The sequence below is a fragment of the Diabrotica virgifera genome, chromosome 1 (genome assembly GCF_917563875.1).
Source record: "Diabrotica virgifera virgifera chromosome 1, PGI_DIABVI_V3a".
Lineage (NCBI taxonomy): Eukaryota > Metazoa > Arthropoda > Insecta > Coleoptera > Chrysomelidae > Diabrotica > Diabrotica virgifera.
Genome location: NC_065443.1, coordinates 49,499,561 through 49,512,894, shown reverse-complemented (window position 1 = coordinate 49,512,894; position 13,334 = coordinate 49,499,561). Strand labels below are relative to the sequence as shown.

The following is a 13,334-nucleotide window of genomic DNA, read 5'->3' as shown; positions in this document are numbered from 1 at the left end:
AATATCTTATCGAGTGACTACATTCGGAAATTTGAAAATAAAATTATCTTTCAGTTAGATCTATTGTAACGATTTGCTGTCCACCCGGCGTTCAACAGCTCGTCAGCAGAGAACCGAACTCGCTTAGTTACCAGTGCAACCACACTAAGTTCCACTTCTACTCCGAAGCATTCAAGGAGGGACGCCGAGAGTGTATTTAAGAACAAAGCTGAGGATCGTAAAGGCAGTTCCACTTAGTGTACTGAACTAAAAAGGAATCAACTTGTGGCTGCCAGCAGGCGGCCGACCAACGGCAGTTATGCGACGGAGTTAGTCGGAACTCTGCCTTATTGGCGAAATCTCTGATCCGGAGTTGGTGTATGCTACTGGAGCTGTATAGCTATTGATATTTTTATTGTGAGAGTATATGTAACTGGATTGAAGTATAAGGGGGCTACCAGCCTGTGTGTAGTTGTTTATATAGGGTGTCCCAAAAGTAGCGGAACGGTCGAATATTTCGCGAAATAAACATCGGACAGAAAAACTGAAAAATACGTGTTCAATAATTTTCAAAAATCTATCCAATGACACCATACACCAATCCCCACTACACCCCCTGGAGGTGGGGTGGGGGGTAACTTAAAAATCTCAAATGGAAACCTCCAGGGGGTGTAACTTAAAATCTCAAATGGAAACCCCGTTTTTCTTGCAGATTTGGATTCTTTACGTAAAAGTAAGCAACTTTTGTTCAAGACATTTTTTAGAACTGTGGATAGATGGCGCTATAATTGGGAAAAACGATTTATCCGGATACCATAGGTAAATTATAGAAACGGTCTAATATCTCGAAAAATACATTTCGAAATGAGAAACCAAAAAACAGGTTTTCAATATTTTTCGAAAAGTGAAACTTAATAAAAAATTTTCTTCTTGGTAAAAGGTGTATTAGATTAAAAAGCCCTAAAGGGCTACAAACATATGAACAAAACGATTTCGCTCCTTAACAAGAGCATCATCAGTATTACAAGAACATTGTGAGCCAAATAAAAAATACAAAGGTCAAAGCCTTTCAAAAAACAGACAAAAGTCTTATATAAATGAAAACATCGAAAAATCCAAAGGATGGATAAAATTCCTAAGGATACGGCCCTAGGGCAACATATGACTCCCACACGTTGTAAGTGGGTCAAAAGGTAACTAGGTCATTCTGTTATAAGAGGTAGCAGGCAACTAATAGATGAGACCAAATACCAGTATCAGTGGTATTTGGGAGTGTTATGTTGGGAGTGGTATTTGGGAGTGTGGGAGTCATATATGACTCCCACACGTTGTAAGTGGGTCAAAAGGTAACTAGGTCATTCTGTTATAAGAGGTGGCAGGCAACTAATAGATGAGACCAAATACTGGTATTTGGTCCCATGGTATTTGGTCTCATCTATTAGTTGCCTGCCACCTCTTATAACAGAATGACCTAGTTACCTTTTGACCCACTTACAACGTGTGGGAGTCATATGTTGCCCTAGGGCCGTATCCTTAGGAATTTTATCCATCCTTTGGATTTTTCGATGTTTTCATTTATATAAGACTTTTGTCTGTTTTTTGGAAGGCTTTGACCTTTATATTTTTTGGTTGGCTCACCATGTTCTTGTAACAATGATGATGCTCTTGTTAAAGAGCGAAAACGTTTTGTTCATATGTTTGTAGCCCTTTAGGGCTTTTTAAACTAATACACCTTTTACCAAGAAGCAAATTTTTTTTATTAAATTACACTTGTAATTAATGGTATACAGTCAACTACGGGAAGTTCTTCCTTGTGGATTTTTCGAAAACCTATCGATAAACAACAAACATGACCTTCCAACCCACCCCCTGGAGGTGGCGTTGGGGGTAACTTTAAAATCTTAAATAGTAACCCCCACTTTTTATTGCAGATTCGAATTTGTCATTAAAAATTAAGCAACATTTATTCGAAACATTTTTTAAACTTGCTGATAGATGGCGCTAGTAAAACGTATTTTTCCAATTAAAGCGCCATCTATCAACAATTCTAAAAAATGTTTCGAATAAATGTTGCTGATTTTTTCATGACGAATTCGAATCTGCAATAAAAAGTGGGGTTGCTATTTAAGATTTTAAAGTTATCCCCCACCCCACCTCCAGGGGGTGAGTAGGAGGGTCATGTTTGGTGTTTACCGATAGCTTTTCGAAAAATATTGACAACCTGTTTTTTGGTTTCTCATTAGGAAGTGCATTTCTCGAGATATTAGACCGTTTCTATAATTTACCTATGGTATCCGGATAAATCGTTTTTCCCAATTATAGCGCCATCTATCCACAGTTCGAAAAAATGTCTTCGAATCCAAATCTGTAAGAAAAACTGGGGGTTTCCATTTGAGATTTTAAAGTTACATTCCACTCCACCTCCAGGGGGTGTACTTGCAAGGGGGTGTTCGAGCACTTGTGCGTTTGTTTTACGATCTGTCCATGATATTTTCAGAATACGTCTATAACACCACATTTCGAATGCTTCCAGGTTTTTAATGTTGGATTGTTTTAGTGTCCATGCCTCCACCCCATACAAAAGGGTGGAGAAAATATAACAACGAAGCATTCTTATCCGGAGCGTTATATTGATATTGCGATTACAGAAAAGTTTCCTCATTCTGTTATAAATGGATCGTGCAATTTCAATGCGGCATCTTATTTCTTTTGTCTGATCAGTCTCTTCTGTGATCCATGCTCCAAGGTATTTGTACGAAGATATTTGCTCAATTTCTGTATTATCCAGTACTAGTCTAACTCTGATGTTTTGTGCTTTTGTAAATACCATGAACTTGGTTTTCTTCAAATTTATTTTTAGTCCATAATCGTTGCAATGTATATTTAGTTGTTGAGCAAGGTGTTGCAATTCTTCTAGTGTTCCCGCTAAAAGTACGGTATCGTCAGCATATCTTATATTATTAAGTGGCTCACCGTTTATTATTAGGCCCTCATTGACTTCGGCCAACGCTAATTCTGAGATGGCTTCACTATATAAATTAAATAACAATGGTGATAAAATACACCCTTGGCGCACCCCACGACGAATCTGGATATCCTCAGTCAGTTCATTTTCAACTTTCACTTTTGCTGTCTGATTCCAATAGAGGTTACATATAATTCTAATGTCTCTACTGTCTATGTTTTTATTTAACAAAATTTCTTTGAGACGATTATGCTGCACTTTGTCAAATGCCTTCTCAAAATCAATGAAACAGGCATATACTTCCTGATTCATATCTAGGCATCTCTGCGAAAGAACACTTACTGCAAACAGTGCATCCCGTGTTCCCAGACCTTTCCTAAATCCCATTTGTGTATCATTTATGCCTTCGTCTAATTTCTTATGTATTCTATTGTGAATCACTTTTAAAAACAATTTCAAGACATGACTCATTAAGGCTATGGTGTGATGTTCATTGCACTCCTTTGCATTGGCTTTTTTTTTTCTCTGTCTACCCCTTTTAAAAGAATATGACGATGTTGAATCGCATATGTTGTAACGGGTAGCTCTGTTAGGTATCAGACTCATAAAAACACAAGTTTAACTTAAATAAATTTCATGTCCACTGCACGATTTTGTTTTAAATCAACACTTTAAGTTCCGGTTTGGGAACCGCTACTTTCAATTCTTTAAATTACAATTCTGTACAGTTACCTAATTATCTATTTTTTATTTTGCAGATATTTGATGAGATATGAGATGCCCAAACCAACTGCATCAAATTATGAAACAGAAGATACAACAAATAATGAAATTAATGATATTGAGGAGAAATCAGAAACAGAATAAAATTCTCATTCCTATACATTACTATACTTAAATACTCTATTAGGTTAAATTTATTGGAGAGCCACTAATTTAACATTATGTTCTATGAACAAAGTTTGTACATATATTTTTTTTACAAATAAAACCATTTCTGTGATATGTATTTTTGTTTCTTTGGTTATACCATTACGATTAAGATATTAACATAAACGTATCTATTAGTCTAGGCGCCAAATAGAGGTCACCGTGTCCTTTTCAATTATGATGGACAAACTCAACGGTTTCTTATGGATTTTTAACTGCTCATTACGAATTTCGAGGGTGGAATTCGATCCGAGTGGTCAAACAATTTCTGGCTCTGGCTCATAAACTAAAAGAGATAATAAAGAATGTTTCAAATAAAATTTATTCGTTAATAAAAAACGAAGAAAAAAACGTTTACTAAACTTAAATCCAACAATTAGAACTCAAGATATTGTAAAATTATCAAAATTCAAATTGCGAAGTAAGTATTTTTCGAAACTTTATCGATCATAACTCAGCTTCTACACATGCAAATGAGCCTTAGAAGGTCTCATTTTAAAAGTTAATGAATATGATTCCAAACAAAGTTTGTTAAATTACTTTGTCTTTATTTGTTTTAAAGTTATATCCGTTTGAAGTTGAAATTTTCTTAAAAAAAATTGTACATTAATTTGTTTATATGGTTTTCAAGCAAATTTGAGCTATAAACATTTATACTTTAATTAACTATAATAATTACAGAACTTAAGAGGAACATTTTGAGCTTAAGAAAATGTTCGTATGTTTATTTTTGGCCAAGATATCGATATTTTAATAGCGCGCTCTGAGGAGCGAGATGGGATCACCGCCTAAAGGGTCACGCGCTAACTTCTTGATGCAAATTATAATATCTGTAGGAAAAATGAAAGAATACCCATGAACGAACATATAAAACACGCTGTATTTTCCTGTCACCGTGTCACACAAAAAATTGGCCAGCGCAAGTACATGTAATAATTATTGTGACATGTACTTGCACTGGACAATTTTCTTTGTGACACGGTGACAGAAAAATACAGCGTGTTTTATATGTTCGTTCATGGGTATTCTTTCATTTTACCGACTGTATTTATATAATATACGTTATCTTCATTGTTAATTTTTGAAGATCCTAATAAAATTTTATCATATAATTTTTATAACTATATCATCATACTGTACCTCGTATCACCTTTCATTCTATTTACTTTGTCTTCTATTTTCTATTTTTTGTACTAAATGAGAAAAAAAAACATTAGGTAAAAACTAATACTTCAGAAATATAACTAAAAAGTAAGTTGATATTATTTATTAATGCTATTTTTACAAACATTATCTTTCATGCATCTGCATCGAGATATACAGAGAATCTCAGCTTTTTTACATCTGCATAAGTTCTTAGAGAAATTTTTACAGTTACATGGTGGTACTGAGTCTGTTCTTGTAGGCAGTAAAACTAAAACTTTCTGGGGCTTCAGAGTCTAATTATCTATATGATATCTATATGAAGTGGATCTAGTTCTTTTGCAACATCATAAGGCGCGTCAATTGTGTGTATGCCGCGACAACATAAATGCTCGTCTTATATGCAATGATGATGCTGTAAAAGAACTCGATTAATTTTTATATGGATATCACATATTGGCTCATTTGCATGCGTAGAAGCCGAGTTATGATCGATAAAGCGTCGAAAAATACTTACATACTTGACTGTGAGCCAATTTTGCGCCTCATAGCGCGCCATTAAAATATCGATATCTTGACCAAAAATAAACTTACGCAGTGGCGTGCTGGCCATATAAATGAATCGGTGCAATCACCGAGAGGCCGCGGCCTCTTGAGGCCGATCAAATAAGTTTTCATTATAAATAATGAATAAAAAATTCTGATGAGAGAAGGTAACATGCGGATGGAAGGTCGCTTTCCTATAAAATCACCGGGCCGCTTGAAAAGTTCCAGCACGCCACTGAACTTACGTACATATTAAAAATCTCAAAATGTTCCTTTTGAGTTTTTCTATCATTATTGTTAATTAAAGTATAAATGTTTACAGACCAAATTTACTTGAAACCCTTATAAACAAATTAATGAACAATTTTTTAAAGAAAATTATAACTTCAAACTGGTATAACTTTAAAACAAATAAAGATAAAGTAATTTAACAAACTTTGTTTAAAAGACTATTAATGAAGCTTTAAAACGAGGCCTTCTAGGGCCCATTTTCTTGCGTAGAAGCTGAGTTACGATCGATAAAGCTTCGAAAAATACTTATTTTGCAATTTGCAATTTGCATTGTGCACTAATTTTACAATATCTTGAGTTCTAACTGTTGGATTTAAGTTTAGTAAACGTTATTTTATTCGCTTTTTATTATCGAACAAATTTTATTTGGAACATTCTTTTTTACCTGTTTTAGTTTATGAGCCAGAGCCTTATAAACAATTTATAAACAATTAAATTGTTTATAACAATTTTTTGACCACTCGGATTGAAATCCACCCTCGAAATTCATAATTAGCAGACAAAAAGCCATAAGAAACCGTTGAGTTTGTCCATCAGAATTGAAAAGAACACGGTGACCCCTCTGACGCCTAGACTATATAGTGTGAAGGGTAGTTCTTTCAGGACAACAGACTCAGTAAAACACAGGTTAAAATAAAATAAATGTGTTAAAGATATACAGAGTAAAATTAAAATAATAAAGTAAATTAATATTCTGTCTTCGCTTCGCTTCGCTTCGAAGAAAGCTCCCTTGGCGGAAGTCTGTAAAAGAAATCTAAATTGTATTTACTATCATCAAGAACGTGACAACAATATTGTTAAAATACAGAAAGCGATCACGCTATTATACGGCGTCAATATACAAGGTGTCCCAAAAGTAGCGGAACGGTCGAATATTTCGCGAACTAAATATCGGATCGAAAAACGGAAAACTACGTGTTCAATCATTTTCAAAAATCTATCTAATGACACCAAACACCAACCCCCACTACACCCCCTGGAGGTGGAGTGGAATGTAACTTTAAAATCTCAAATGGAAACCCCCAGTTTTTCTTACAGATTTGGATTCGAAGACATTTTTTCGAACTGTGGATAGATGGCGCTATAATTGGGAAAAACGATTTATCCGGATACCATAGGTAAATTATAGAAACGGTCTAATATCTCGAGAAATGCACTTCCTAATGAGAAACCAAAAAACAGGTTGTCAATATTTTTCGAAAAGCTATCGATAAACACCAAACATGACCCTCCTACTCACCCCCTGGAGGTGGGGTGGGGGATAACTTTAAAATCTTAAATAGCAACCCCACTTTTTATTGCAGATTCGAATTCGTCATGAAAAATTCAGCAACATTTATTCGAAACATTTTTTAGAATTGTTGATAGATGGCGCTTTAATTGGAAAAATACGTTTTACTAGCGCCATCTATCAGCAAGTTTAAAAAATGTTTCGAATAAATGTTGCTTAATTTTTAATGACAAATTCGAATCTGCAATAAAAAGTGGGGGTTACTCTTTAAGATTTTAAAGTTACCCCCAACGCCACCTCCAGGGGGTGGGTTGGAGGGTCATGTTGTTTGTTGTTTATCGATAGGTTTTCGAAAAATCCACAAGGAAGAACTTCCCGTAGTTGACTGTATACCATTAATTACAAGTGTAATTTAATAAAAAAAATTTGCTTCTTGGTAAAAGGTGTATTAGTTTAAAAAGCCCTAAAGGGCTACAAACATATGAACAAAACGTTTTCGCTCTTTAACAAGAGCATCATCATTGTTACAAGAACATGGTGAGCCAACCAAAAAATATAAAGGTCAAAGCCTTCCAAAAAACAGACAAAAGTCTTATATAAATGAAAACATCGAAAAATCCAAAGGATGGATAAAATTCCTAAGCATACGGCCCTAGGGCAACATATGACTCCCACACGTTGTAAGTGGGTCAAAAGGTAACTAGGTCATTCTGTTATAAGAGGTGGCAGGCAACTAATAGATGAGACCAAATACCATGGGACCAAATACCAGTATTTGGTCTCATCTATTAGTTGCCTGCCACCTCTTATAACAGAATGACCTAGTTACCTTTTGACCCACTTACAACGTGTGGGAGTCATATATGACTCCCACACTCCCAAATACCACTCCCAACATAACACTCCCAAATACCACTGATACTGGTATTTGGTCTCATCTATTAGTTGCCTGCTACCTCTTATAACAGAATGACCTAGTTACCTTTTGACCCACTTACAACGTGTGGGAGTCATATGTTGCCCTAGGGCCGTATCCTTAGGAATTTTATCCATCCTTTGGATTTTTCGATGTTTTCATTTATATAAGACTTTTGTCTGTTTTTTGGAAGGCTTTGACCTTTATATTTTTTGGTTGGCTCACCATGTTCTTGTAACAATGATGATGCTCTTGTTAAAGAGCGAAAACGTTTTGTTCATATGTTTGTAGCCCTTTAGGGCTTTTTAAACTAATACACCTTTTACCAAGAAGCAAATTTTTTTTATTAAATTACACTTGTAATTAATGGTATACAGTCAACTACGGGAAGTTCTTCCTTGTGGATTTTTCGAAAACCTATCGATAAACAACAAACATGACCCTCCAACCCACCCCCTGGAGGTGGCGTTGGGGGTAACTTTAAAATCTTAAATAGTAACCCCCACTTTTTATTGCAGATTCGAATTTGTCATTAAAAATTAAGCAACATTTATTCGAAATATTTTTTAAACTTGCTGATAGATGGCGCTAGTAAAACGTATTTTTCCAGTTAAAGCGCCATCTATCAACAATTCTAAAAAATGTTTCGAATAAATGTTGCTGAATTTTTCATGACGAATTCGAATCTGCAATAAAAAGTTGGGTTGCTATTTAAGATTTTAAAGTTATCCCCCACCCCACCTCCAGGGGGTGAGTAGGAGGGTCATGTTTGGTGTTTATCGATAGCTTTTCGAAAAATATTGACAACCTGTTTTTTGGTTTCTCATTAGGAAGTGCATTTCTCGAGATATTAGACCGTTTCTATAATTTACCTATGGTATCCGGATAAATCGTTTTTCCCAATTATAGCGCCATCTATCCACAGTTCGAAAAAATGTCTTCGAATCCAAATCTGTAAGAAAAACTGGGGGTTTCTATTTGAGATTTTAAAGTTACATTCCACTCCACCTCCAGGGGGTGTAGTGGGGGTTGGTGTTTGGTGTCATTGGATAGATTTTTGAAAATGATTGAACACGTAGTTTTCCGTTTTTCGATCCGATATTTAGTTCGCGAAATATTCGACCGTTCCGCTACTTTTGGGACACCTTGTATATTGTAAAATTAGTGCACAATGCAAATTGCAAATTGCAAAATAAGTATTTTTCGAAGCTTTATCGATCGTAACTCAGCTTCTACGCAAGAAAATGGGCCCTAGAAGGCCTCGTTTTAAAGCTTCATTAATAGTCTTTTAAACAAAGTTTGTTAAATTACTTTATCTTTATTTGTTTTAAAGTTATACCAGTTTGAAGTTATAATTTTCTTTAAAAAATTGTTCATTAATTTGTTTATAAGGGTTTCAAGTAAATTTGGTCTGTAAACATTTATACTTTAATTAACAATAATGATAGAAAAACTCAAAAGGAACATTTTGAGATTTTTAATATGTACGTAAGTTCAGTGGCGTGCTGGAACTTTTCAAGCGGCCCGGTGATTTTATAGGAAAGCGACCTTCCATCCGCATGTTACCTTCTCTCATCAGAATTTTTTATTCATTATTTATAATGAAAACTTATTTGATCGGCCTCAAGAGGCCGCGGCCTCTCGGTGATTGCACCGATTCATTTATATGGCCAGCACGCCACTGCGTAAGTTTATTTTTGGTCAAGATATCGATATTTTAATGGCGCGCTATGAGGCGCAAAATTGGCTCACAGTCAAGTATGTAAGTATTTTTCGACGCTTTATCGATCGTAACTCGGCTTCTACGCATGCAAATGAGCCAATATGTGATATCCATATAAAAATTAATCGAGTTCTTTTACAGCATCATCATTGCATATAAGACGAGCATTTATGTTGTCGCGGCATACACACAATTGACGCGCCTTATGATGTTGCAAAAGAACTAGATCCACTTCATATAGATATCATATAGATAATTAGACTCTGAAGCCCCAGAAAGTTTTAGTTTTACTGCCTACAAGAACAGACTCAGTACCACCATGTAACTGTAAAAATTTCTCTAAGAACTTATGCAGATGTAAAAAAGCTGAGATTCTCTGTATATCTCGATGCAGATGCATGAAAGATAATGTTTGTAAAAATAGCATTAATAAATAATATCAACTTACTTTTTAGTTATATTTCTGAAATATTAGTTTTTACCTAATGTTTTTTTTCTCATTTAGTACAAAAAATAGAAAATAGAAGACAAAGTAAATAGAATGAAAGGTGATACGAGGTACAGTATGATGATATAGTTATAAAAATTATATGATAAAATTTTATTAGGATCTTCAAAAATTAACAATGAAGATAACGTATATTATATAAATACAGTCGGTAAAATGAAAGAATACCCATGAACGAACATATAAAACACGCTGTATTTTTCTGTCACCGTGTCACAAAGAAAATTGTCCAGTGCAAGTACATGTCACAATAATTATTACATGTACTTGCGCTGGCCAATTTTTTGTGTGACACGGTGACAGGAAAATACAGCGTGTTTTATATGTTCGTTCATGGGTATTCTTTCATTTTTCCTACAGATATTATAATTTGCATCAAGAAGTTAGCGCGTGACCCTTTAGGCGGTGATCCCATCTCGCTCCTCAGAGCGCGCTATTAAAATATCGATATCTTGGCCAAAAATAAACATACGAACATTTTCTTAAGCTCAAAATGTTCCTCTTAAGTTCTGTAATTATTATAGTTAATTAAAGTATAAATGTTTATAGCTCAAATTTGCTTGAAAACCATATAAACAAATTAATGTACAATTTTTTTTAAGAAAATTTCAACTTCAAACGGATATAACTTTAAAACAAATAAAGACAAAGTAATTTAACAAACTTTGTTTGGAATCATATTCATTAACTTTTAAAATGAGACCTTCTAAGGCTCATTTGCATGTGTAGAAGCTGAGTTATGATCGATAAAGTTTCGAAAAATACTTACTTCGCAATTTGAATTTTGATAATTTTACAATATCTTGAGTTCTAATTGTTGGATTTAAGTTTAGTAAACGTTTTTTTCTTCGTTTTTTATCATAGGCGTAACCAGGGGGGGGTTTTGGGGGTTGTAACCCCCCCCCATTGGGATGTACTTTGAGCTCTATACGCTTAACACCATAGCCCTCAGAGACCTTCCAGTAGTTGTAACCCCCCCCCCCCTTCAGGTAGTTGTAACCCCCCCCTTAGGATCATCCTGGTTACGCTTATGTTTTTTATTAACGAATAAATTTTATTTGAAACATTCTTTATTATCTCTTTTAGTTTATGAGCCAGAGCCAGACATTTTTTGACCACTCGGATCGAATTCCACCCTCGAAATTCGTAATGAGCAGTTAAAAATCCATAAGAAACCGTTGAGTTTGTCCATCATAATTAAAAAGGACACGGTGACCTCTATTTGGCGCCTAGACTAATAGATACGTTTATGTTAATATCTTAATCGTAATGGTATAACCAAAGAAACAAAAATACATATCACAGAAATGGTTTTATTTGTAAAAAAAATATATGTACAAACTTTGTTCATAGAACATAATGTTAAATTAGTGGCTCTCCAATAAATTTAACCTAATAGAGTATTTAAGTATAGTAATGTATAGGAATGAGAATTTTATTCTGTTTCTGATTTCTCCTCAATATCATTAATTTCATTATTTGTTGTATCTTCTGTTTCATAATTTGATGCAGTTGGTTTGGGCATCTCATATCTCATCAAATATCTGCAAAATAAAAAATAGATAATTAGGTACCTGTACAGAATTGTAATTTAAAGAATTGAAAGTAGCGGTTCCCAAACCGGAACTTAAAGTGTTGATTTAAAACAAAATCGTGCAGTGGACATGAAATTTATTTAAGTTAAACTTGTGTTTTTATGAGTCTGATACCTAACAGAGCTACCCGTTACAACATATGCGATTCAACATCGTCATATTCTTTTAAAAGGGGTAGACAGAGAAAAAAAAAGCCAATGCAAAGGAGTGCAATGAACATCACACCATAGCCTTAATGAGTCATGTCTTGAAATTGTTTTTAAAAGTGATTCACAATAGAATACATAAGAAATTAGACGAAGGCATAAATGATACACAAATGGGATTTAGGAAAGGTCTGGGAACACGGGATGCACTGTTTGCAGTAAGTGTTCTTTCGCAGAGATGCCTAGATATGAATCAGGAAGTATATGCCTGTTTCATTGATTTTGAGAAGGCATTTGACAAAGTGCAGCATAATCGTCTCAAAGAAATTTTGTTAAATAAAAACATAGACAGTAGAGACATTAGAATTATATGTAACCTCTATTGGAATCAGACAGCAAAAGTGAAAGTTGAAAATGAACTGACTGAGGATATCCAGATTCGTCGTGGGGTGCGCCAAGGGTGTATTTTATCACCATTGTTATTTAATTTATATAGTGAAGCCATCTCAGAATTAGCGTTGGCCGAAGTCAATGAGGGCCTAATAATAAACGGTGAGCCACTTAATAATATAAGATATGCTGACGATACCGTACTTTTAGCGGGAACACTAGAAGAATTGCAACACCTTGCTCAACAACTAAATATACATTGCAACGATTATGGACTAAAAATAAATTTGAAGACAACCAAGTTCATGGTATTTACAAAAGCACAAAACATCAGAGTTAGACTAGTACTGGATAATACAGAAATTGAGCAAATATCTTCGTACAAATACCTTGGAGCATGGATCACAGAAGAGACTGATCAGACAAAAGAAATAAGATGCCGTATTGAAATTGCACGATCCATTTATAACAGAATGAGGAAACTTTTCTGTAATCGCAATATCAATATAACGCTCCGGATAAGAATGCTTCGTTGTTATATTTTCTCCACCCTTTTGTATGGGGTGGAGGCATGGACACTAAAACAATCCAACATTAAAAACCTGGAAGCATTCGAAATGTGGTGTTATAGACGTATTCTGAAAATATCATGGACAGATCGTAAAACAAACGCACAAGTGCTCGAACAACTAGGAAAATAATGCGAAGTTTTAAATTCCATAAAAATCAGTAAGTTAGAATACTTGGGGCACATTATGAGAGGTGAAAAATACGAACTATTAAGGAATATAATGCAGGGCAATATCAAAGGCAGAAGAAGCGTAGGAAGACGTAAAATCTCGTGGTTACGCAATCTCCGTGAATGGTTTGGATGCAGCCCAATTGAACTATTCCGGCGCGTAACCAACAAAATTATAATTGCCAGAATGATTTCCAATCTCCGATAGGAGCGGAACTTTAAGAAGAAGAAG

At 34.7% G+C, this 13,334-nt stretch overlaps 1 protein-coding gene across 1 annotated transcript in view; it reads right to left on the bottom strand.

The window, feature by feature from the left end:
- Positions 1-11,529: 11,529 nt before the first annotated feature.
- Positions 11,530-13,334, bottom strand: part of LOC114324742 (proton-coupled folate transporter) — an 87,220-nt gene continuing 85,415 nt past the window's right edge. Inside the window, exon 7 of the mRNA XM_028272574.2 lies at positions 11,530-11,776. Within this exon, the coding sequence (XP_028128375.1) occupies positions 11,668-11,776 (109 nt within the window). The 3' untranslated portion in view covers positions 11,530-11,667. The remainder of the gene's footprint in view (positions 11,777-13,334) is intronic.